This window comes from Genypterus blacodes, unplaced genomic scaffold, assembly GCF_046128005.1.
Source record: "Genypterus blacodes isolate CSIRO-AG114 ecotype Tasmania unplaced genomic scaffold, CSIRO-AGI_Gbla_v1 ptg000067l_1, whole genome shotgun sequence".
In the NCBI taxonomy this organism is placed as follows: Eukaryota; Metazoa; Chordata; class Actinopteri; order Ophidiiformes; family Ophidiidae; genus Genypterus; species Genypterus blacodes.
Genome location: NW_027466879.1, coordinates 11,529,380 through 11,554,488, shown reverse-complemented (window position 1 = coordinate 11,554,488; position 25,109 = coordinate 11,529,380). Strand labels below are relative to the sequence as shown.

The window sequence follows — 25,109 nt, the reverse complement described above, 5'->3', positions numbered from 1 at the left end:
GTGTTATGTGTGTGAGTGTGATGTGGGGCGAATGATGTTTAGAACGTTTATTTTCCTATGATGAGACAGAAATGTTAGGCAACCATGCACCTGCTCTCACACATCACCCTGACCATTCTCCTCTGTCACCTCCCCTCTTAAATCAACACAGTACTTTTGTTTGTTTTTCTACCCCCAGCTGGATTTTGGGAGGATTTTTTTTTAGTTTGGCTTTTTCAAGAGAGGATTTTCCCCCGAGTTTCAGGCAGCTTGAGAGCCAGCAGACCTCCACAGACGAGGGCGGAGAAGGCCAGGAAGATGGGGATGATCTTGGTGATGCCAATGAAGGCAGCGAAGATGAAGCTGCCAATGATGGCGGCGAATTTGCAGATCCCGTTCAGGATCCCAAATGCTGTCCCCCTGTAGAGCGAGAGAGGGGGGGGGGAGCGAGAGAGAGAGAGAGGGAGAGAGAGAGAGAGAGAAACCGCAAGAGAGAGGGAGAGGCACAGATCGAGAGCGAGAGAGACAGGGACAGAGATAGACAGCGAGAGAGAGGGACAGAGCGAGAGAGAGGGACAGAGAGAGAGAGAGAGAGGGACAGAGCGAGAGAGAGGGACAGAGAGAGAGAGAGAGAGAGAGAGAGAGAGAGAGAGAGACAGTGAGAGAGAGAGGGACAGAGCGAGAGAGAGGGAAAGAGAGTGCATTTAAGGCGGTGTATTTAATGTTCAGTTAGTGCTGAACGTGCTGGATAATGAACATCCAGACTCCAAATAAGCAGCTTTACTAATTTTAGTAATGATTAATTATTATAGTAATTATAGTGAATAATGAATCCACCTCGAGTCTGAAACACTGAAGAGCTGTCAGCTTAGTCTCTCAGCTTGAACTCTTTTAGCAAACTCCTGTTTCCAGTCTTGTTTACAAATGACTAATCACACAGTTGCAAAACAAAGTTACAATTATGGAAAATATTTAAATAAAGTAACAATTAAAATATTAGTAAAATTTGAAAAAAGCAAAACAGTAATTAAGCATGTTGTTTCATTTTAGGGAATGAAAAGCAATTTGTACCAATAATTTTGATCAATGTTTATGTCTAATTCTCATCATTATTATTACGAGTAGTAAAATATTTACAATATCATTCCATTGTTAAATTGTTGTATTTTGGATGTCTGCATTTTTCATCGAACTCAGTGAGATGATGCATGTCATTTTTACTGTGTGCCATTTTTACAAATGCAGTTTGTCTTAATGATTCACCCACACAGGTGTTTATTTTGGCTCATTAAACGTCTTCTCAGGCCTGTGTGGGCCTATACAGACTGATGATGTGCATCTCCTCTTCTCTAATGATGGATGTGTTCCATCTTAAAAGGCAAGAGAGCGTAAATGTTTGGTATTAAGGTCTGTGTGCGAGAAGTTTGGCGAACTCGGCAGAATCCCAGCAAGATTTTAATGAGCCACTCAAAAAGCCTTCACTCCCAAATGAGGCCCCCAGTGATCAGGCCAGTACATCATCTGTTCTTCCATCTATCTACCCAGTGCAACATGTCAGGCTCCACTGATCCAATTATGACAAAACTTGAGGCGATGATGCATCTCACCACTGCATCCAGCATTCAGAATAACACTGATGGGCTCAAAGGAGCGTGGCAACTTCAGCTCAAAACTAGCTGACATATTTGACACTGAACAGTTTGCAGGAGGAAAAAATAAGTGTACTGGTAAAATCACAAAAGACAAATCTACTACAATAATTAGTGATTTTAGTTTCTTCCAAGACAATTAACCTGCCTCACATTTGAACTGTTCTACATCAATAAACACATGTATTCATGCAGTGCATTGCTGAAAAGATTCCACTGCATGTTGTTTACTTACATCATGAGCCCAAAATGCATTCATATAAAACCTTTAAGGCAAAATAAATGCAAATCTAAACCTATTGTTCTACTCCCAAGTCCTATAACAAACCAAGAAAACAGGTAAATAGTGAGATTCAAATCTATTCTAGCTGGAAGCCACAGGATTCTGTCACTGGGGTGATTGTTAGTCTTTTTCATGAGCATCATTGGACAATAAAATCAACATTTATCATCACCAGAGTGAAGTCATGGCAACGAAACTCATGTTTGTATACCTGACAGGCACTGTTCCATTTATCCTTTTAGATGAAGGTAGCAAAATGTCTTCGTACCTTTAGTGAGGATCAATCGACCATAAACCTTTCAGGGAAGCTATAGACTATAGAGTTAGACTGTATTATCTCTTAGCTCAATGGTCAAGTTGACTGAGGCAGAGTTGCACTTTAGATTTGCCTTTGTACCTTTTAGAGGACGAGTAGAGTTCCACTGAAATGACCTCTAGACCGTTCCATGCTGCCACGCTGACACCATAGAATAAACACTGGAAGCAGATCACAGCTCCCTGACTGAAACTCAGCAGCAACAGGAAGGTACAGGCTGATGACGCAAGCATAGAACCTCCTAGAGGGATGATTCAGAGAAAAGAGGAAAAGGAGAGGAAGAGAAAGAGCGACATAAAGAGAAATAAATGAGTAGAGTGAGTGAGGAGAACAAGAGGGAGACGGATGGAAACATGGACACATTAAAATTGACCCTTCTATGCTGCATACGCACATGTTCATGCTGTTCTATTGACCTCACCTATAATTCTGATTCTGCCTATTTTATCCATGAACAATGCTGAGATGATGTTGCCAGGCAACACAGCCAAACTGCCCAGGAAGCTGACGATGTAGATGACGATGTCGTTCTCTTCCTGAAAGTTCAGATGACAGCCTTTCTTCGGGTGGAGGAAGGTGGCGTTCTCCATCAGACAGTTCTTGAATTTTTCCTGCCAGAGATCTGGATGGAGCAGAGGAAAAATTTAATTCCTAAAACCTGGAGAAAGCTGTTGTAGTGAATATGCGCTCTGACTACGATGACTGATATTTTTGATGCATATTTCATACCACTAATGAATTGGCTTTAATGAGCTCTGGACTTATGAGCCAGCAATGAAAATGCTATCAAAACATTAATGATCATTTATTACCAATGCTGCATTCTACCTGTGTTATAGAAGACAGTGTTTTTGATGGTGCAGTTCTCAAAGAAGGTGTTGGTTGATTTGATATCCTCAAAGTAGCAGTTCTCAAAGAGAGAGCTCTCAAACTTCACAGACTTAATCTCAATGTCCACAAATCTGTGAAAGTGACAAAGCAGAGCAGTGTTATAATAAAAAAGCAGGGGGCAGGGATTCAGTTTGAGTTAAAATTGTCTTCACCAGTAAGTGTTACTAGTTTGCTTAAACAACAAAAGCCAAGAGCCAAAAATCCAGTGTACCACTAGATGGCGACCACTCACCCTTACAGTAAGAATATGAAAAATAATACATTTTTTCAAGGGCAAAATCAATTTTCTCAAGAGTCTGTGAAGTGTTTTTCTAAATGTGAGCTTATTAAATATTGTTGCTTTCAGATTACATTCATGAGGTATCAAATACTTACAGAGAAACAAACAGTACTTTTCTCTTCATTCAAGGTCAAATTTGAGAACTTTTTTCAGACTCATAGTTTGGGTGAGGGATATAGAAAATGCTCTATGCAACAATTCCGAGAGTGGATTACTGAAGCTGTTATTACATTTTGGGCTCATGACATGGCACTGACACTGACAGAGCGGGGTCAGTGTGCAGGGAACATACTTATCATGGATGTATTCTCCCTCACGGTGGATCTGGTTGATTAGAGAGAAGTTGAAGTGGAAACGTTCCACGCGTTCTCGGTGGAACACTTTGACCTTGGACTCGTACTCTTCATACTGCATGTACTTGATCATATCAGGGAACCAAACTCCCAATCCGTGGTAGCTGGTACACATATACACACGCAGAAACATGGGATGTATGATCAATGATTTAGGACATATGTATTATATACCCACTAAAGTTGAACAAAAAGCTGAAATCTGTAAGATCCTAACTTCCCTCTACACTTTTTTTTACCTGAAGGCCATGCAAAACCAGATAACAACCAGGAAGACACCTTGCAGTCGGAGTTCTGGGGCTGATAAAGACATCATATTGGCCATCACCTAAAGGCAGGGAGACAAACAACATATGAATTCAATGTCCTTCTATTCTATTGTATTCTATTCTATTCTATTTTATTCTAAAGTGTAGGTTTGAGAGGCAGACCTGTTGCAGCATGGTGAGGTGCCTGACAGTCCAGCGTTGGAGGGCAGTGCCCGTGTCACTCTGGATCTCTATGAACTCATCATCCTGCGTCTGAGGGGTCTTGATGTTGGTCGCCTTCACAAAGATGAAGAGGGAGAACTGTTAGATTTTACACATTTTATACAAATTAATACATTCATACCCATTTATATTGTCGTAATTCTAAGGATGTATGTGACGCCTTAAGTAAGTTACTGTGATGAAGGAGTGCTGTGATATTCTGCGCTCTAATGTTCTAAGCCTTTGAGGTAAACTGTCTTCATTGGGGCATTTGCTCAAAATTTCTCTGATATTTATAAAGGTGCATCACATTAAGTCACATAATCAGACTCAACATTAGTTCTGCTCTACACCTTGGCCACGAGCTGCTGGAGAGAATAATTAACTTTTCATAGTTGGTTTTTCTCCACTCCAGAAAATATTGCTCTTTCACACATTTCCACACATATTCCACATTTACATTGCACAGGCACAAGTATCCCCATTCCAAATGTTAAATCTGATATGCATTGTGTACACATGAATATTAGGCGGAAAACATATGTGAAATCAAATATTCTCCCGTCTGTTTTGGGGGCACATGCATATATTGGAATTATTATGACATCAATAAATGAAATAAACACAGATCAGCATTTTCCTGCCATCCTGACTCGTGTGTCATGAAATGCGACATTGCTTCTGTTTTGCTCAAGCAGAGCTGAGGACAAAACATTACCTCATATGTCTAAGCTGCAATTCCTGATTCATTCCTTGTTTTCTGCCTTATTATGAAGTAATCAAACCCTTTAGTTGTGCATGCAGATGTCTAAACGGAGTAAACAAGTTGATAAGATATGAGCCTTTATAAAAGATGATGTAAAGGAGCTATCAAAAAATTGCTTATATTGCAAATTAATTGAAATTGGGTGTTGAGACGCATCGTGTTTATGCAGCATTAGGATTAGAGTTCTCTCATCAGCATAATATTTCCTGCACATAGCTGATTATCAGGTCTGACACAGAACTCTAGTTATACGTTTCCATTCTGTTATGACTTTCTATCTGCTTTCTATACACTGAATAAACATATCAACACAAACTTACAGTGAAGACTCTCTCTGGCTCTCCTTTAGCCTTCCAGTTGGTATCATGAACCTGTCGCAGGACCATCCAGGCCTCATCGTGTCTGCCACTCTGAAACACACACACACACACTAACAGTAATCAGCGTCTTTTCTATATAATTTGTGAAATTCATTCAGTTTAGCGGTGATGAGAGACCGTCTTAATCATGGGTTTTACTCTCACAGTGCCAATTACACAGCCAGAGAAAGATACAGAAAATAAGAACGACAATCTCATATGGTCTTATCAGACAGGGGCCTGGTGAACTGTGTGTGACTATTTTGGGGTTGTGTGACATGAAAATACTGGTGTATCCCTGCTGTAACATACAAACACAATACCACATGTGGTTAAAGGTTTGACAACATCCTGGATGAGAAACACAAGTGGGCGGTGTTCTAGTGACGCCTTAGCAGCCCCTCGATATCTAACACAGCGGTGGGATGTTGCTGTGCTGCCTCATGACTCAACATTTTAGACAATTACAGCTTGATGCTCAACACAGTACACTGATAAGGACGCAAGATGTTTTGAGTTTTGTGAGTCTCCTTCTGACCTCCAGGAGGAAACGTGGGCTCTCCGGCATGAAGACCACTCCGACAAGGGCAGCCAGAGCCGGGAAGATACACACCAGGATGAAAAGTCTCCAGCTGTGGATCTGTAACTCTGTGCCGATGGCAAAGCCCCAGCCTGGAATGCGCAAAGCACACAAAACAAGTTAATATTTTAAATAACCTGTATTTCTAATGCATCTCTCAATCCCCTAATTAATGTGAGCTGTTTTTCCCGCATAACGCATTTCATTTAGTGCACCAACTTTGCTGCTCTTGAATGTGTCATTTGCACAGGCAGGGCCACGTGTTGAACCTCCTTAAAATTAGTTTTGAATCCTTAGAGTGCCGGGTTGTTTGCTTGGGTTTATTTTCCATGTAAATTATTCATATTTAAGATGTTAACTGCTGTGATAGTGTCTCAGTGTGAGTCATTTTAGCAAGCACAGAAAAGAGGAAAAATGCCAATCTAGTCATATCCTGCTGTTCATGTAGACTGAGAAGAAAAGACCTGCATGTTGAATAAGAAAATGTTCCTGCAGGGTGCCATTTAAACAAAAGCTTTGGAGTTCAACACCTGTGAAACACGGAGATTCTGTTTGTGCACACGAATGTTTTCATCCCTTTGCTTATTAACTTATGTTGCGTATTTAGCCTGTGTAAGCAGTGTGTGTGTGTTACCATAGTGAGGGATGATTCCCCAGGCGGTGAAGGAGGCGTACAGGCCTCCCAGCATCCAGAACATGCAGAGCCAGCTCAGATGTTCTCCACGTTTGTCTATCTGCAGGAACTCGGTGTAGTAGGTGTAAACTATCGGGATTGCCCCCCCGATCCTGGAGGAGAAGGACGGAGCGTCAATCACTAATACACATTTTAAAATGTTTCCTCCTTCAAAGAAGTTTCTGCTGTTCATCGTATGTGTACAGCGTAGGAGCTGTGACCTTTGACCTTTGACTTCTTTTAGTTGGTTGTGATATTAGTGATTTGGGAATCTAAGGCTGTAATTCTATTGATGCCACTTTACTGTAGTGTAGGTTGCAGCAAAGTGTTGTTCAAAGTTTGTCAAATATATATACATACTATTAACTGCCAGAAAATTTACCATGCCTGTTTTCTGGGTGATCTTTAATGATCTTAAGATGTCTAACAGGATGATCAGACAGGGTAAATGTGGTGAGGAAGCAGTTAAAAGGTGGAGATGATGATTTAGAATTTATTCATCTCATCTCTTTTATGTTCATCTCACGAGACTGAAAGTTCTAAAGCTGCAGCTGGCTGATGGGAAAGTTTTTGTCAGCTCTGCTGTTGGTCAGGGGGAAAGAACACCATTAGCACAGCATCACTGTTTCAAAGTTAATGCTCTGCCTATTAGTCAGTATTAAAGTTCTGAGACTGTCTAATGAAGAAATAGGAAAAGAAAAATAACATTCGGTAAATAAAACTATTAAAATAATTGGATTGGAAATGGATTTTGAGCAACTGTACTGATTTTCTCTTTCAGAATAATGATTTCTAACATGCACTCAAAGTCACAGCTGAGGGGAAAACTGTATACTTTTCACACCAAGGATATGTGCAAAGAGTATATCACCAACATAATGCTCAGGAAATATCACCTCAATACGCTCTGCCAGCAACTGAATCGAATTGAATTGAACTGTATTATCTTTTTGATATGATGCATAAATGTCCAAACTGTTCCGCGAGGTGTGAACTGGAGCACGCTTGCTTTCTTGTGTTTTGTGAAGATAATGATAATGAGCACTATTCATCTGCAGATGTTAGTATTTATGACTAACATGGGGCTCATTATCGCTGGTAATCAACAACAGCTGAATGTTTTATTTTGGCGACCTTGGATATTTCAGTTCTGCAAAAATCATAAATATTTTATGTCTGGGTGCGTTCAGTGCTCATCTTAGCCCCGAGTCATTATCAGATTACAGAAATACACAATAAAAGCTTTGCTGCAAGGTTCTGCCAAGGCAAAGTCCACCATCGGAGAAAATCAAACGACACACAACACTCAGTATTCATTGACTTCCAATATAACAAAACTGTAAATCGATTCCCTTAAATAAGAGATATATGTTTCTGTTTTGAACAATGCCTGACTCTGTGTGTTGATATGATGCAAATGCCAACAAGAACAGTAGGTGTCTTGAAATCCTTCTTCATGCATGTATTCAACAAATGTCCTGGAGACAGACAGGCTGGATCAAAGGAGACAGCATGTGCAGCTCCTCAAGTTTCTATTTAGGGGTAAATGCTTATTGATTTGTTTGTCTATGAGGTTATAAGTCAATGGAAACTGGATAATGGGGCCATAATGTGTTCATTTTTTGTGAGTAATAGTTTCAGGGTGTCACCTCTCTGATCTGTTTGTGCACACTAGATAAATAAACGATTCAATACACCAGGCTCCAGTTTGGCAGATGGGATCGTCATGTGACCGAGCAGAGACTGTAAAAGGAAATGGAAACACATCTCACCCAAAGCCGGAGCAGAACCTGAAGAAGAGGAAGAAGCCGTAGCCCTGCGCGAAGCAGGACAGGAAGGAAAAGACCACGTCGATGGCCAAGACGTAGATCAGACACTTCCTCCTCCCCATCTTATCACACAGACCCCCCCACACCAACGCGCCCACCATCATGGACACATACACCAGCAGACCTGCAAAACACACACACACACACCCTGAACACATGCAGAGGAGAAACGAGAGCAACAACGCTACTTTCCACAAGGGGGCTCCCTTTACCCTTCTCTGAACCAGGCACAATCTAATTTTGTCGTCATGCTGGGATCTAAAATTCTTTTAAATTTAGATCCCGATTTTTTTTCTAAGGCACATGAAAAAAAAGCACATCTTGTGTAATAACTGCAAAGAGAAAAAGGTCATAGTAATTATGAGGCATTTAAAGTACTTCACATTCATCATGCTCACCTCATTCTGCACAAGGCATTTGTTCAGTTTTTCATTGCCTTGTTCGCTTACAATTAAACAACATTCTTTCAATATTGTTCAGTGTATTTGCAGTCAAGTGGACATGTTTTCATAACTGAGTTATGTCAGATGTCAGATGATTCACAAGACCAGTGATGTATGGTAAATAAGGCACTTTGTTCCTGTTTTCTTGTCACTTCACTTCTTGTCACTTTCCTTGTTGTTGAACAATTCATGTATTCTGGTTTTACCCACATGCTCCTGGGGACAGAAGTCTATCCCAGCATGCATTAGGCAGCAGGCAGTGAAACTCCTATTAACACCTAAGGGGAGTTTAGAGTCTCGAGTCTGTCATTTGGCGTTGCTGTGAGGCTCCAAGGAAATAACACTGATACTAAACTACATTTGAGGAGTTGCCAGCTCTCCTTTGCTCTCAGTACTGGGACTCAAACCTAGAACCTATTTTACTGTGGTCTTCCTCTCTACGGTGTTGACTGAAGAAATGGCCAGCAGTTCTGGCTGGTCTACAGGGGTTCATACCTCCTTCCTGCTTTGTTTTTACTACACACAGCCCTAATTACAGCGGGACTAAGCAGCTTAGCAGCACGTGTAGCCATAGTGTGCACCTTCCCCCGTGGATTACTTCACTGTCCACATGCTCCAGCACTCCACACGCCACAAGCTGAATCGCCTGACCCATTCAACCAGCCAGTCATCCAGGCACCAGGAGACAACGCGTCAAGGCTGCTTCTGCTGGATACAGTAAATTTATGCCTCGAGAAATGTACATGCATCTGACTGCAGAAGAGTGTGTAGCAGAGTCGAGACAACAAGTCCCTGCTGAATCTCTGAAAGGGGGGAGAGAATTTATTTATGTCTTGCATTTTTAAATGGCACAGACTTTAGGGCCTTAACACTGCATTACCATTCAGGTACTCCACACCAAATGCTACTAAAAATCACAGCAAGCTTAGTCTGGAGGAACACTTAACCTTTGTAGATAATTAAAATACATCCCTCAGAGACTCGTTTATATGAGATATGAGTTAATATGAGAAATTACCATATAAGCAGAATTGTTTCTCACTATCAGAGTAGCCAAGTATATTTTAGAGACTGATAGCAATTGGGAGTGGAAGGTTTAAATTCTTCATCTGCAACTTTTATTCTATATGTGACATTTCAGCTTTTCACCACTTTAGACAAATATAAATGTGACCAATCTGGTGGGTAATGCGTTAAAGATGTTGCATTGGCCATCTATATGTGTAGCGTCTTTCTAATGTCCTGTTATGTACGTCTAGATACAGAGTGAAGCAGACTGGTGAGAAGTGAAAATTAATTTTCAATCAAGACGTAATTCTCCCTCTCTCTGCATGTTTTAAAAAGGCATATTACATTGTATTATCTTATTTTAATGTACAGTATTTTGTTGCAAAGCCTTAATGTGCAAATAAACATTGCTTCACTTCTACTCTACTTTGCTGCAACACTACTGTGCACAGTGAACAGAAACCAAACCAGTTTTAGGTACTGTCTCTTTAAGGCGGCTCTGATGGAAAGCCTGCTACGCTCTCATTGGTCTGCTGCATCAGGCCTGACCTGTCAAAGCCCCCCCCCCCCCCCGCACACACACACTATGAAACACAGAGGTAAGGACATTTTACACCCGTAGGTCATCAGTGATCAGTGTGTGGAGCAGGTGTGTAGGTGAAAAACTTTCAGGACAGCTCCAGATCTCGTTATCTTACTGGATGCATTTCTGTAGGCGATCAGTGCATGATCATACTACACACAGATTCGGGGACTTTTCATTGCTGTCCGGGAGGTGAAGTGTTTGACGTGCGTGGAACAGTAACAGCAGTCTGTTTGGGTTGAAAGAGAGCAAATTGGTACCAGGCATAAGCAGCGATGGCCACTGTGGATTAAAACGCTGTGAGCGACGCTTCTTGGCTAGCAATGTACCCCGGCATCATAATTTATGCATGACCTTTTTCGTTGCCATTTCCATTTCTTTGAAGTGTTACATTGGATGTACTTTTCAGTGCATATTTACTAGCTGTGTTTTCCCCTGAAATTTTGTTAAAACCACATGAGGACTGAGATTATACCTACCAAAACTTTCCCATCTGTGCATCCACTGCTCTGTCTCCTATAATCCCCATGTGTTTTGGGATAGATTCTATCATAGGTGAGCGAATCAGCCATTCCCCTTTTTTAACCAAACGCTTGGAAGTCTATCTGCTATCTACACCTAAGGTAAATATCAAACACATTTCTGCTTCTGTGTGTCTTTAGAGCAGGGCATGAGCATGAATCAAATGGGATCATTCTGCAGATCTGCCTCATATCTGCAGAATGATCCCATTTGATTCATGCTCTGCACATCTCGGCAAATGACCGGCGCTCCCTTCCTCCTCTTGCACAAACAGTGATTTAATTTACACCTGGCCCTTCTGCCGCTACCACTGGCTGTCAGAAGCCCGATGCGTATCTGACAGCCTGTGGTAGCAGGTAGGTACACCGGGCGCTGCAGGCCGCTGGGCTCTCTGGCGGCTGCAACATGCTCGGTATTAGCTGGAGAACACAAGCTCAATACAATCACCACCAGGTTCCTCATCAATCTCACGCAATGCTTCCTCCCGGGTGCCTGTTGTTAAAATGAAATGAACGATGTGCAATCTGCCGCACTGCCTGGCTGCATGTGAGGCCTGGAAATAAGGTGTGAAGGTGGAGAGGCACTTTATTTGCAGTTTAGCTTCGTCCATAGAAAAGTAAGGAACCGACAAATTCAAGCTGCTTCAAGCTTTACTTATGATGCAGGGAAAAGGACACTTGTTTGTAAACAATACTTAATATTTGAAGTCTATTTACATATCTGGTGTCTGATTTATTTATTTATTTTTCCATTTTCCAGGAAAGATCTAAGCTTGTTTCCTCTGTCCTGGTGGTTGGCAACAATTTCTGTTTAATGCTGAAGCTATGACTCGACACTAACAGCAAATGTTTGTAAGTAATGGGTTAAATGTAAATGAAAGTTGTTGAACGTTTGGGGAAAAATGTTTGATGGAATCCATGAACTCAATCCGAAACAATCATTTGAAACACCAAAATGTTTTGCGATGGACCCTCATATTATCCCATCACTGACTCCCCCCCTCCCACACACACACACACACTTACCCATCAGCCCCTTGTCAGCGTTGGATATGCACATGTCCTTCTCAGCGCTGGGTAGGACGAAACCCACCACATAGCTGTCCACGCCGTCAGCCATCAGAGTCAGGCCCAGCACAGCGAACAGCATCCACTGAAAGCGTCCGTGGCCGCAGTCCTCCATGATGGTCTCGTACTGCTCCGGCAGGTTCTCCTCTTCCTCTTCCTGCTGGGCAGCTTGCCGGGCTTTCCTCCTGGCCTCCAGCCTCGCCGCCCTCCTCGCCTCCTTGATCTCGTCGGGGTGGGGGACGCCCTGGTACTCCCCCTCGTACATTTGCTCATCCTCGTCCGCTCCCTCGGTGTCGTCGCTCGCAGCATCGTCTCCCTGCGGCGGGTAGTCCGTCTGGTAGGTGTACCCATCCTGACCTCCTCCCTCTTGGGTGGTGGTGTAGTCTCCTCCCACTGTCACTTGCTGGTTCACATTGTTTTGATAGGGGTCATCCATGGTTCCTGTCATCAGAAGAACAGGACTGATTCAGCACCGTACCCCGTGTTCTCTGACAAAGCTCAAGCCCTCAGCATTAATTGCGTAATATCTCACCAGGCTTTCTTGTCAGTGCTGCTGCAGTCTCCTGCACTCCAGGTTTTCACAGGAAACCACAGGTTATCGCTGGCTCTGCCCTCTTAGGTTTTCTCCTACTCGCGGCTCAACAGTCGCTCAGAAAGACTCTTATCCTTATCTTCCCTGATCTGCACAGAGCCGCATGCTGAACCTGTAACACCCAGCAGACACACATCACAACGTTCAGTGTAAAGCAGTGAAGAATGCATCTGTAGTACTGAGGCATTGCCACGCAACAGTCGCCCCTCTCGGGACCACTTGGGACCTGTCAAGTCATGTCCTGTTCATCAGTATAGAACACAATCATCATCACTGTGGTCACAAACCGCTACAAAACTGCCATGTGAGGTCCAATAAATAAAAATGAAAACGTGACCTTTGACCCGTAACCGAGCACAAACACAGGAAAACTGAATAAGACGTATGTGAGACGGATATACTGCACAGTTCTTTGTCCTAAAATACACTACCCAATTCTCTACTTTTTCCCTTGGCTTTGTGGTTTTATCAATTTATTGTTCTATTCTTACTCCCTGCAAAGCCTCTCAAGTTCTAAATAAATCCTCATTATTATTCTAGCCTCAAATGAAAAGTGCTCCAAGGCAGGAAAGCAACGCCGGCTCCCTGTGTCCCCAGTTGGCTGTCTGGTCTCCCACACAAACAGATCATCTCACTGTCTCTGGGCTCAGACGCTGTGATGGTATTTCAATGGTGGCGTCGATCTGCTGTGATAAGGACACGTGGGGATCTTTACTTTGATTGCGCAAACAAAAATAACCTTGATGGAAAACGTCCCCAGTCTGATGTCGTATTGTTGTGAGATACCTGTGATTTGTTTTACTGTCTGCATTTTAACACCTGCTTCCTGTATCGTTAAAATCACAAGATGGTGATGTAAGCGAGACCAAAGAAAACATGCATGAAAGCTTCATCTGTGTCACTATCTCAGCGGCCATTTCAAGGGTCCTGACCACTAGTTTGGGAACCACTTTTGTAGATGATGTCATTTCTGTGGTTCTGCAATTTTAATCACAACTACAGGAGATAATACAACCGCATTGAACTGAAAACCGTTAATAAGCGATTATTTCGGGGAAATTAAACCGAAATGAAGTAAATCCTCCTTACATCATACTCCTAGTTAGAGATTCTGAATTATTTGTAGTCCTCTAATAGTGTGAAATTAAATTTCCTTTGTTCTATTTGTCAATTCAGTGAAGTAAAAAGTGTAAAATTGTGTTGAATTAAATCTGTGGAAGTAATTGAATCAACTCTAATTGTTGGAAGAATTCTGCCTGCAGTTCAACCAGATGGATATTTCTAAGCATTACAAGGTTCTGGTTTGAATTTGTGATGAAGAGCCCTGTGATATAATCCAGATTAAAAATGCCTCAGATTATTGCTTCATCATGACTGTTGGAGAGGGATGGCAGTGATAGACGATGGAGTCTGGCGTTGAAGTGTTGAAAGTGCTGAAATATATTTGATGCTCTTTAATTAAATATGGCACCAGACACAGAGTGCTGACTAAGAGAAAGAGAGCGAGACACACACACACACACACACAGAGAGAGAGAGAGAGAGAGAGAGAGGGAGCAGGAGAGAGAGAGAGAGAGAGAGAGAGAGAGAGAGAGAGAGAGAGAATCATTATCCTGCTGCATCCTTATCACTCACACAGCTGGCACTTACATAACTGTTAACCTGCCTCTCTCTCCCGTCCTTTACCTTACTGATCTCTGTACTGTATGTGTATATGAATGTATTAACGTGACATACATACACACACACACACACACACACACACACACACACACACACACACACACACACACACACACACACACACACATCCCTGCAGTCACACACACACATTAATTCCTATGTCAAATCTACAGTTATATCTGCGCTGTGTTTGAATAGGTCACCGTCTGGCTTCCTCAGAGAGTGGCCCGGCGTTGAAAAGTCAAAGAGTTCCTTAGAATCATGAAAAATCGATGCAGGTCTGAAGTTTAACAGCAAACAGAGAGGTCAGGCTTTCATTTACAAAAAACAATTCCAATTTCATCTTTGACCTTTTGCCATTTGTTCATTTATTATTTTGACTGAGCCTGGCGCAGTCCCAGCCTGACACCTTCACTTCATCAGGAGCTTCTTCTTTCTGCGGAGTGTGAAGCAACAATGCTTTGAATGTTTGTGGACTGAGGTTATTGCTTTGATAAGTGCACATGCGGCGCAAGAGATGCACCAGCAGAGAAGCACTGCGGTCACAGGTTGAAGACTTTTTCATCAAATCCTGATTTTCATGTAATTCAGTCACATGGGAGCTCCCTGGTATATTTACTGTAATGCTGGTCTCACAGCAGCTCCAAGTGCTTTGCTCAAGGGCACCTAATCAGTTTTTTAAGAGTCGGGTGATATATTTTTCATTCATTTTTATTGCCAGGGTCTTAAACCTGCAAAATGTTGGCCCGAAGTCAAGTAAATGTAAGGATGCATGATATCATCCTCCATTGCTGTTTACCTCACATACACTTAAACGCGTTACACCCACACAGAAACTACGCTAACATGTTTTTGCTGGACATATTTTCGAATTATCTACATTATTATTATTTGCAAAACTGGTATTGGAACTCAAATCCCCGAGTTGGTTCCACTATTTTTCATGCTATTTCTGTATTTCTTGGATGTGACACTTTTCTCATCCCTCCGGGGTGACTTCATTACACCTGCACAGTTTGTGTTTCTTTCTTCTCCCTCTGCTTTTACTGCAGCTTTCATCTGTACAAATAAGCTTAACCTGAAATCCAACCCAGTGAGTTGATTTTAAAAAGAAACCCGGAGTGAAACTACAATACTTATTACTGTTTCATCACAACCTGACAAATGTGGTGTCTCATCATATTTGCTTGGGGAAATAATGCAATATTTGCACACCTATACACAGTTTGTGAGGGATGAAAACATTTGTATCTTACCTCACAAGTATATGTGATTGTTAATTGGTGTTTTAACACATTTCAAGAGTGTAATGGTCACAAACAAACTATACACAATCACATAAATGACAGTGTTTTGTGTTTTGTTTGTTTATTCCCAGTGATATGATCAAACTGATGTTAGGTTGAAATAAAAAAACACACAATGAAGTGAAGTGAAAATTGCTCACCTTCATATATATAGAGAGAGATAGAGAGAACAAATTCAATACATTTTGAATTCATTCCTCTAAGTTTGATCTGCCTCTCTACCTGCTTGCCACTCAAGGGTTTTATGTGCAAGGCACCAATTAGGTGTGGGGTTTGATTCTCATGTGTCACTTTGGATAAAACCAAACTGCATTTACAACAAAAGCTGCGTGTAATGAGTCAACAATCAGGACAAAGTAGTGAGTTCATGCTAATCTCAGTTTCTAGGCGACCTGTAGAGGTCAACGGGAGAATCCCTCATAATTTCCGCGGATGACCTGTCTGGCTACCCTGTCAAACATATTTATTGGCTATATGTCTGAGTAGAATATTGTTGTTGGCAGCATTGGTGCAGTAGTTTTTATTCTTGGCCTTGACAAATATATCACTGTTATATATTTCCATGGCAGTACTTTTAAAACACAGACCAGAGCAGATTCCTGATATGAGGGACAACACCGTCCTGCTGCTTACGAGACATTCAAACAAACGTCTTTCACATGTTGACTTATGTCTTTGGTTGACAAAATATGTGTTTTTATGCTGTTGTGTGATAGGTGTGCATATGCAGGATAACATTCTGAATTTTTCACTATAATGTCGACGAAAATTGGATTCTCCATACTCACTGTTTTCTTATGGTTTTTATTCCTGCCTGAAGTTGAATAATGTAAGCATGGAACAAGTTGTGCTTACATTTTTAAACACATGTTAATTGTTACTCATGCCCTCACAGATTTGCCCAACCAAAGCAACTACAACACAACCAGACAGCATACAATTCTAATAAAAGTTATCTTACCAGACTTTGCATGCCCTTAACGAGGAAACAGCTCCTGAACAAAACAAAATTTCACACTAAATTAAGAAAAAAAGCTAGAATCCTGGCAGTGTTTTCAAATGTCCACAGCCTACATGTCAGTTTATGCTGAGGCCGTGTTGCAGCCAAGGCTGAGGGATTAGGAGCCTACCGCACGACCCCCCCACCTCCCCCCCAGCCCATCTCCCTCCCACCGGGCTCATCCCCGCTGGAAACTCCCGGAACTGCCCCAACCCCCCCACCACCACCCACCCCCACTCTAGGACTCAATGGTTCAGTCCATCAGGCTTAAATAGCAACAGGCTCCACTGACATCGAGCGTAAACTGCGGAAGGCGATGCACTACAACAGTTTTTGTGATAATACAGAGGTCAGAGGCCAAGTAGTAGACATTCAGTGTTTTGCACTTCAATGAATTTTGCGGGCTTGTATCCCTGCCGATCAGTGCAGTGGCTGTTTTTACTGATTCACACATCGTCAGAGAGAGTAACCTGTGTAACTGCTCTCATGGCTGAGATGAAAAACTGTGTAAACAAGCCCACAAGTCTCTGAATGCCTCTGGTACTCTTCCTTATTGCTGAAAGTTTTTGCTTCATTAGAACTTGATCCTCTAGTGTCCAGGCTGAAGCAATACGATCATTTTGTGATTTACTCAGCATGCTCATCCCAGCAGAGGTCTGTGATGTAAATTTAGCGAGTGGCTGCCAAACATTACACCAGAACATCCCATAAGCGCAAGGGCTCATTCCTGGAACAGCTGTATGTCCTGTCAAAGTGAGACGCCGAACCGCTACCGTAACTGCTCATCCGTCGCGAATCCATCTGCATAAGCACATCAGCTAAATGGCTTAAACCTACAATGTTCCTCTTTCCCTGAAGCAAGAAGGAAGAGAGGGTGACTTCTTTCTGCGTTTGTGTGTGTGTGTGTGAGGGTGCAGTGGTGATTATGGATGTGTCTGAGTGGCACCTACTGCTGCAGATGGATAATCATAGTTCTCGAGTACCACATATCATTCCTCTAGTTTACATACACAAAATGGACAGGCTGCAAAAGACTGTTATTGTGGGACAGGCACCATAAAAACATTACGTCTTTACCACAGACAAGAGTCAGCCTTAGAGAAGGATTCCAATACAGAGCAATTAAAGTGATACAAGGCTTCTTCTAAAGACCATTAAGTATTAAATGTGTTGATGTCTTACTACACAGCAGGACTATTATCAGTGAGAATCATCAACTTCTTTGGTTCCGTGCGATTCCTCTGCAGAGTATCCGTGTCCTGTGTGAGAGATCAAAGGTCACTGGCTGCCTGAAGCTGATCGACACAAGCGACTTGCACATCCTCGCTGGCATTGCCCCTGCTGACATCGCCAGGGAAGTTGCCAGCTGAGGGGCGATGAGCAGTAAGGCCATCAATAATGATTTCTCATGTCCCACCTTCCAACAACATCTGGGGAAAAAAACAGACTTCAGCTGTGGAAGGGGAGGACCCAGCTCCAAGTGACATGGGAATCCTTCATTCCTGGTGCAGAGGCTACATGGGTGAGCACTCAACCGCCTGAGGAAAATCACAGAATGAACAAAAACAAGTTGGATCAGATGGGGCTTCAAGACTGCTCAACCACCTGTGAATGTGGAGAAAGAAACCACACCATGGAACACTGCTTGGCCTCTGGAGACCTTACAGAGTTCAGCGCCAAGGCCAAAATGTGTATCAAGAAATAGGAAATTGTCCTGTTATTTCTAAATGAATCACTTTGTCACCAGTTATACCTCACAGCCCGTTTAGAAATGGGTATTAGAAAGCTGCACCATGAATTCAGTGTGACAAGACTCAACAATTTTGAGGTGTTGTGCATGGTTATGTATAAAGATGTAGTGTGGGGTTATGAATCCACACATCAGGAATAATAAGGTGGGGATTCAGAGTATAGCACAAAAAGGTAGATTATATAAATCCTGAATAATTTCAATGAGAACCCATAAGGCTACCAATTTACCACCCCCGTCAGGAAACATGGTACAGCCTTCAATGGGACATCATTATGGAGAGTAGATGTCTTGCATACAGGCAAAGCTTCCTAATCCGAAGGCCAGATAATTCGAGTGCAAAGAGGATTAGCTCCACCCCGGTGGAGCCATTGGCTAAATTTAGCCCACATACTCTCTGTCTTCACCAGTCTCCATCTAACCCCTCCTACCAGGCCCGCCTATGACACCCTTCACCCATCCATCTAGTCAACCCAACCCCACCAATCACACACGCATGTCACGATTACGCAACCACATACATCGTCAGACCTCTCCACCCAAATAATCCAGAATCCAGACCGAGCGGTGCTGAGTGAAACCACTGACTGAGGTGATTTGTAGTGGTGCCGTCTAACTGTGATCATGTATGTGTGAATCATCCCGACAGGTAGTTTAAGTGTTTATGCCCAAATGCTTTTCTCCTTCATACGCAGTCTCTTGACCACAGTGGGATTACGGTTGACATTTCCTCTGCTCGGTCAGGAGGGGCGTGGACTGCAGAATCCCTCCAGTGGCCAGGAAGCTGCACAGCAAAGCCATCGCACGCACAAATCCAAGCAAATAACAGTTTCCAGGGGAGGATTCTGTGAAATGTGATGAAACGACTCTCTCTGGTCCTTTTCTACTGCAGAAAAGACCACAATTGCCCAAATGAATATAATATAATATAATAATATAGTCTATTCTTGCCTATGACCTTGACCCCTGAAATCCTCAATCTTAGTTGCCCATAATGTTGACAATCTTGTGAGTACGTTTAAATCCAAAACGGGTTGTGTTTACTTTGGTTGAGGATATAATCTTCTTTCTGTTATTCAAAGCGATCCTCAAAAGAAAATATGCAAAAGTAAGAGTGTGAAATGCAGCATGGCACATTTTCTTGCCTGTGACAGACATCTGCTGAGTTTTGATATTGCTTGGTGTGTGCTGGCAAAAGGCCCTTGGGGTTTTTGTATCTCATCCGGTTTCTTTTCTGTTTCCATTTTAAGTGCCTCATTTTCTGTTTGTGGCTGTAAAATAACTTAAGATAACAAGGTCGAGCAGGCAGAGCAGACAAGGCCCTGCTGATAATGCCACTGCTATATAGTTTGGTGCTATTTCACCTCTGCTGATTGGGCCTTAATGGACAAAACAGACCTCCAGCATCTTAGTGGTCGCAGGAAGTACAAGTACATGGTCTGTGCCTCCGTTCCAGTGATCCAGTGTGATTTCCTGGGTTTGCATCCATGCTGTTGTGTTGTGTATTAGTTTCTTCTAACAATTTAAGTTTGCCTGCTTCCATTTCATTGTAATTACATTTAGCCTCTATTATCTGATCCTAGTTTAAAGTAGGTAAATGTAGGTAATTGAATTTGTAGACTAAATGAGAATATATAGCTTATCATTAATATTTGGAGGTAATGAAACAGGAACTTTGTGTTTTTTCCTCCCGGTCTGGGTAGACAGTGTTATTACTTATGAGACTTATGTATTTAAAACCAGTAGATTGCCTTCTTTACAAGTTAGGCATTTCAGTGAGATGAAGCCTGAGATTATGTGTCAGCAACAACAAACAAAGTCCTCTGTTTATTCCCCTACCCTGCTCCTCCTGATTTACCTTTATGGAGACGCTGTGCCTCGATTCCTCTGTTTCCTCCTAATTAAAGAGGAGAGATCTGAGCGAGTTAATCTGCCGGGCTTTCGTGAATGGAGGCAGGATACAGAGCTGGCTGTGGTGGCGTGTGAGGTGGATGGGTGGGTGGCAACCAAATCAAATCCCTGCCATCTCATTGGAGATTTGTCCGAAGTCACATGACCTGTTCTCCTCTGGCATGCATACATGACTACATGTGTGGACACGCACATATGCATATAATTAAGACCTTCACTAACATGTAAACTATGTAACAGTGTCTATTACAAAGAGGTTGACAAATGCTGATCACTGTGGCTCACTATGAGAAAACTTCTACGGGATTTGATCATATTCCTTTTTGTTACTTTAAATTATTCCCTGTAGTACACATGTCCTCGGTCAGCAATGGGAAAACTGAGAGAGAGAGAGAGAGAGAGAGAGAGAGAGAGAGAGAGAGAGAGAGAGAGAGAGAGAGAGAGAGAGAGAGAGAGAGAGAAAGAGAGGGAGAGAGAGAGAGAGAGAGAGAGAGAGGGGGTGTGTGTGTGTGTGTGTGTGTATGTGAGGGGGTGGGGTGGCTGGTGTGAGAGTGATTTAGATTGTGGTGTGTTCAGACACTACAAGGACAGTAAATCCCCGCTGATGGGATCAACTGGACTTACTGACCTGCACGGCCACAAGCACTGCCTTCTAGTGGATACAACTGGGACTGGCGTTGGCTACAACCTTGGCCACACTGTGCTGCAGAACATTCATTGAAATGCATTGGAGTTCGGTTGAATTTTTCCTCAGAATTTCCACATGGTTTCAACAAGCTAGGGGGTAAAAGTCGGGATGAATCATGGACAGGTGTTAACATGATTAAATGACAACAATGTTGATCTAACAATGCCTCAGTGACTGGTTGTTATCTATGGTACTGTTTTAGTTAATGTTCCAGGATACCTACTTTAGTTGATGGGTGTAGCAAAGCATTTAATTATTTTTATTATTATTTTATTATTGATGTTGGGGTGGATGTGTCTGTGTGTGTGTGTGTCCTGTTTTCTCTTGCTACTTGTCTCATCATTTCAACATACAGAATCTTTGCTGCCTGTGGTTGGTTGCTGTAGATCACACATCCTTGCTTTATTCACTGTTATCTTCTTCTTCTTTGTTCTGTGTCTTATTCTATTTTCTCCCCTTCTGTATGTGTAAAAGAACCTCAAACATTGTCCCGTACCTGGATGCTCATTGTAATGCCAAATGCCTTCTTCAGTAAAAATATTCAAAACAAAAAAGGTTAATCACAATATGCAGTTTTAACAATCCTGGTTGTGCAGTCATGTCATGGTCTCTGGGTTTTGTTGTGAATTTAGCAGAAGGTCACACAGCAAGTGAGCAGGTCATTCTTGGCTGTTATAGGGCTCTTACTTGTGTCTACAGTATATAGTAGCGGGAGGATTTTGAGGTATTTTTCATGTATTTTTTACAAGCTACAGACTGAGAACAAGATAGGTACAATTGATTTTTGTGAAATGTCTCGGGAATTGTTGTCCCTGTTAAGTTGTTCCCATAGAAGTGGCAAAACTTCCGAAGAAGAACCTGACTGTCTCCTAAAATACAATGAATGTGTGCCTCATGCTTGCTGTATCCTATGTTATAAAGTGAGCCAAGATATAACGGGATGCTGCATATGAGTCTCCTAAGTGCGGTGTATTACATATTACATTGCATGATTGGTGGGTGCTGAAGTTTAAACTGTTTCAAAGAGTTTCCTCTTGCTGCTATTTCAAGTCATAAACATACAGTACATTGTAGATTTAATTGGAGAAAAGAAATAAGAACAAGAAACAAAACAAACAAATAAAAAATACCTCACATCCCCGACTGAGAAAATGTAATGAGTGAAAAAAAGAAGCTTTCCACTGAGGCGCTGTATATGCAGCACTCTAAAAGTACTTCAACCAAATGATATGCCTCTTGCTCCCCCCCCCACTCTCTCTTGCCCGCCCCCCTCCTCTAGCAGCTAGTGTGTTTTTTGTCTCTATCCAAGTGTTTACTCTGGCTGGGGGTTCAGTGCTATCTCTTCCAGCCACTTCCATCCAAGTCCTCAAACGTACAAACCCCCCTTTTTAAACAACACAATGGCAGCTATGTAGTTCTTTGTGCCATGCTTGTTTCCCTGTCGCGTCTATGTTCTGGCAGGCTGCAGACCACCGTGCTTTAACATTCCCTCCACGTCCCACCACTCCTCCAGCAGGCTGCAATAATGTGTCTAAGTGCAGCTCAGCATGGCAGTGAATGGAGACTCTTTTCAATACTACCTGACATTTATCTAACCCATGGCTGGTTATAGGCGAAGGAGAGACATAGACATAAAGCCTGACCTCAGACATTTCTGACAGAGCATCTGTTGGCCTCAGTTTCACGTACATTGATTACATATAGCACAGATAGTTCATTTTTAAAGTAATAGTTACAGTAAGTAGCTTTAGTTGCTATGGGATATAATGCAAATAAGCATGTTCCAAATAGAGCCAGAGGGTATGTACCTATATAATAATAAGAATAGCTATTATTATTCTCATCATCATCATCATCATCATCATCATTATGACCGTCATTCTGATTATTATTAGTTTTGTTTTGTTACAATCATTTGTGAGCGTAATAATTAATTTGTATTATTTTTGTAATTCTCTTCGTAGAAATTTCATTTCCTGTCCTTGTTATAAAACTTATCAAATGTTCAGTTTATTCCCCTCCAGGAATCTTTTAGGTTTGAACTTAAATCACTGTTCTCCCTATTGCAGCCTACGTCGCAACATTGCACAATAGAGGTTATTTATTGTTGTTTTGTCTTACTGACATTTATTTGGAAAGCCAGCAGACAGTAGTGTGATTCATCAGTAATGCTTTTGTCACAGTTATGATCCATCATAGTAGACGAGCTGTGCAGAGAGGAGTGAGATGGGCTCAAACTCAGGTTCTACATATCCAGCTGGGAAATGAGCACCCCACTAACACTGAGGGATGTCTAAAATGTCAGTTCGTTCTTATAGGTGAAAAGCCATTAATCTGGAATCCAATTCCAGATTAATGGCTACTCCAGACAGAATAACTTCTTTGCTTGTAAAAAAGTCAGAGTAGTTGGTATGTTTGGGGATGTAGCAGACATTAAGACTCCTGCTCTCTTTCATACGCAGTCCCCCTTTGCCCTGAGGGGGGGATTTGTTTGGTTTGGTTTTGGCCAACTAATGCTGAAGACTTATGCTTCTTTTCAGCTCCACCCTGCTTTACAGTCATGCTACATATTCACAGAAAGATGTGGAAATATATTGTAAATAGCACATCCTTTACAAACACACCGCGTTTTTGTACATTGTATATTGAAAATTCATTTGATAGATGCGGGCCATTGATGTGGTACACTGTAGAAATGTTGTCATCAGTGGAAAGGAATCCTTTCTGAATATAAAGAAACCATTTCAGTGTAATAGACATGAGTTTAGCTGTGAGGCAAGGCTGTACTTTGGCCTTCGTTGTCAATGTTTATAGGTCTGTACAGAGGCGTAGCGGTTAATAAAACAGAACATCCGCTATGACCTTTAACTGTTGACTGTACTGTGCTGTAAATCAAATAGTGCATAGAGAGTTTAGGCGCCATTACGTCAAATCTCCTGATTCTGCATACAGAATGAGTTTTTGGCAGTACAAATCATTGCAAAAATGCCTGTCTACCAGCAGAGGGCAGCTCAAACCACAAACGATTTCTCTTCCAACAGGTAATGATGCAGGTATTTCAGAAGTTTCATGTGCTGTGCCTATTATTCACTAAACGGAGGGTTTGTGCCTAACTGAATGTTGTATTTCTACACTCCCAGTAGCACCCAGTAGTGAATTTAATGGCCTTACTTGTAAAATAAATAAATACAATTAGTTTAAATAGTATTATTGTGGCTTACTAATTATCAAGAAATTCAGTATTCGAATAAGTTGTGGTTCTTAGATGATACAGAGTAGGGAGAGGATGATTTTCTAACTTGCAAATCTTGAACATACAACAAGTAAATTCAAAACTTCTAGGTGTATTTCTCCGGCAGAATTATATCAGTCAGTTGCACCAGCATGGGCAGCTACAGCTTTGACGTGTTGTCTTCAAAATAAAAGCAGGAAAAAGCCCGAACGGAACAGGCATCGGTGTGACACAGTGTGCTTGCCTGTGTGAAAAAGTTCTTAAACCTTTAAGTTAAACACTATCAACATGAAAAAATAACAATATTCACTCATGTGCATAAAGGGTCATTGTAGTCCTTCACACAATTCGATGGAGATGATAGATTTCTTTAATTCTACTGGTACTTTTTTGTGTTGTCAAATTTATGTGTTGCTTGAACTTTTAGCTAGCCACTCACAAACGGGTGGTCTATGCATATAACGATACTATCGAAGATTGGTGTACATGATGCATCAATGCACCAAAAGTAAAATACAACGTCAAAAGGTAAGTTTTACGCATTTCCTTAAATTTGACATGGATTTGTTCTTGTATCGTATCGACTGATTTCGGGCTCAAACTTCCTCATGTGGCGCCTGAAACGTTTGATTGTGGAAAACACTTTGCGGAAGTTGATACAAATCCGGTTAACTTGACTGCCCAACAGCACTTTTGTCTTTATTCATGATACTCAAACTTATTGTTCAGCATATTTTGTGTGAAGAAAATTAGGAACTTCGCTGAAGTTGGCAAAGGAGCGTCCCAACGTGTGAAAAGCCGCATACATTATTCTAAAACGGAAGTATTTAAAGGCCGAACCCAGAGGAAAGCCTGATGCAAATGGGGCTTATAATAGCCCTCCTGCTGGCTCCAC

General features: G+C 41.9%; 1 protein-coding gene across 1 annotated transcript; it reads right to left on the bottom strand.

The window, feature by feature from the left end:
• Nucleotides 1-215: 215 nt before the first annotated feature.
• Nucleotides 216-12,487, bottom strand: sv2ba (synaptic vesicle glycoprotein 2Ba). Its single transcript, XM_076156003.1, has 12 exons — nucleotides 12,010-12,487; nucleotides 8,372-8,552; nucleotides 6,561-6,712; nucleotides 5,885-6,018; nucleotides 5,308-5,397; nucleotides 4,183-4,296; nucleotides 3,991-4,079; nucleotides 3,691-3,855; nucleotides 3,056-3,189; nucleotides 2,649-2,849; nucleotides 2,309-2,468; nucleotides 216-399 (listed from the first exon to the last, which is right to left on the bottom strand). Exons 1-12 carry the CDS (start codon nucleotides 12,485-12,487, stop codon nucleotides 216-218), a joined length of 2,082 nt encoding a protein of 693 aa, XP_076012118.1.
• Nucleotides 12,488-25,109: the final 12,622 nt, after the last annotated feature.

What these genes read in the sequence shown, in the direction of transcription:
- sv2ba (XM_076156003.1), bottom strand. Translation starts at nt 12,487, where the DNA reads ATGGATGACCCCTATCAAAACAATGTGAACCAGCAAGTGACAGTGGGA. An exon ending in ACCTCACCATGCTGCAACAG is followed by an intron (nt 4,080 to 4,182) that starts GTCTGCCTCTCA and finishes CCCTGCCTTTAG; the next exon opens with GTGATGGCCAATATGATGTC. An exon ending in TGGTTTTGCATGGCCTTCAG is followed by an intron (nt 3,856 to 3,990) that starts GTAAAAAAAAGT and finishes TATGTGTACCAG; the next exon opens with CTACCACGGATTGGGAGTTT.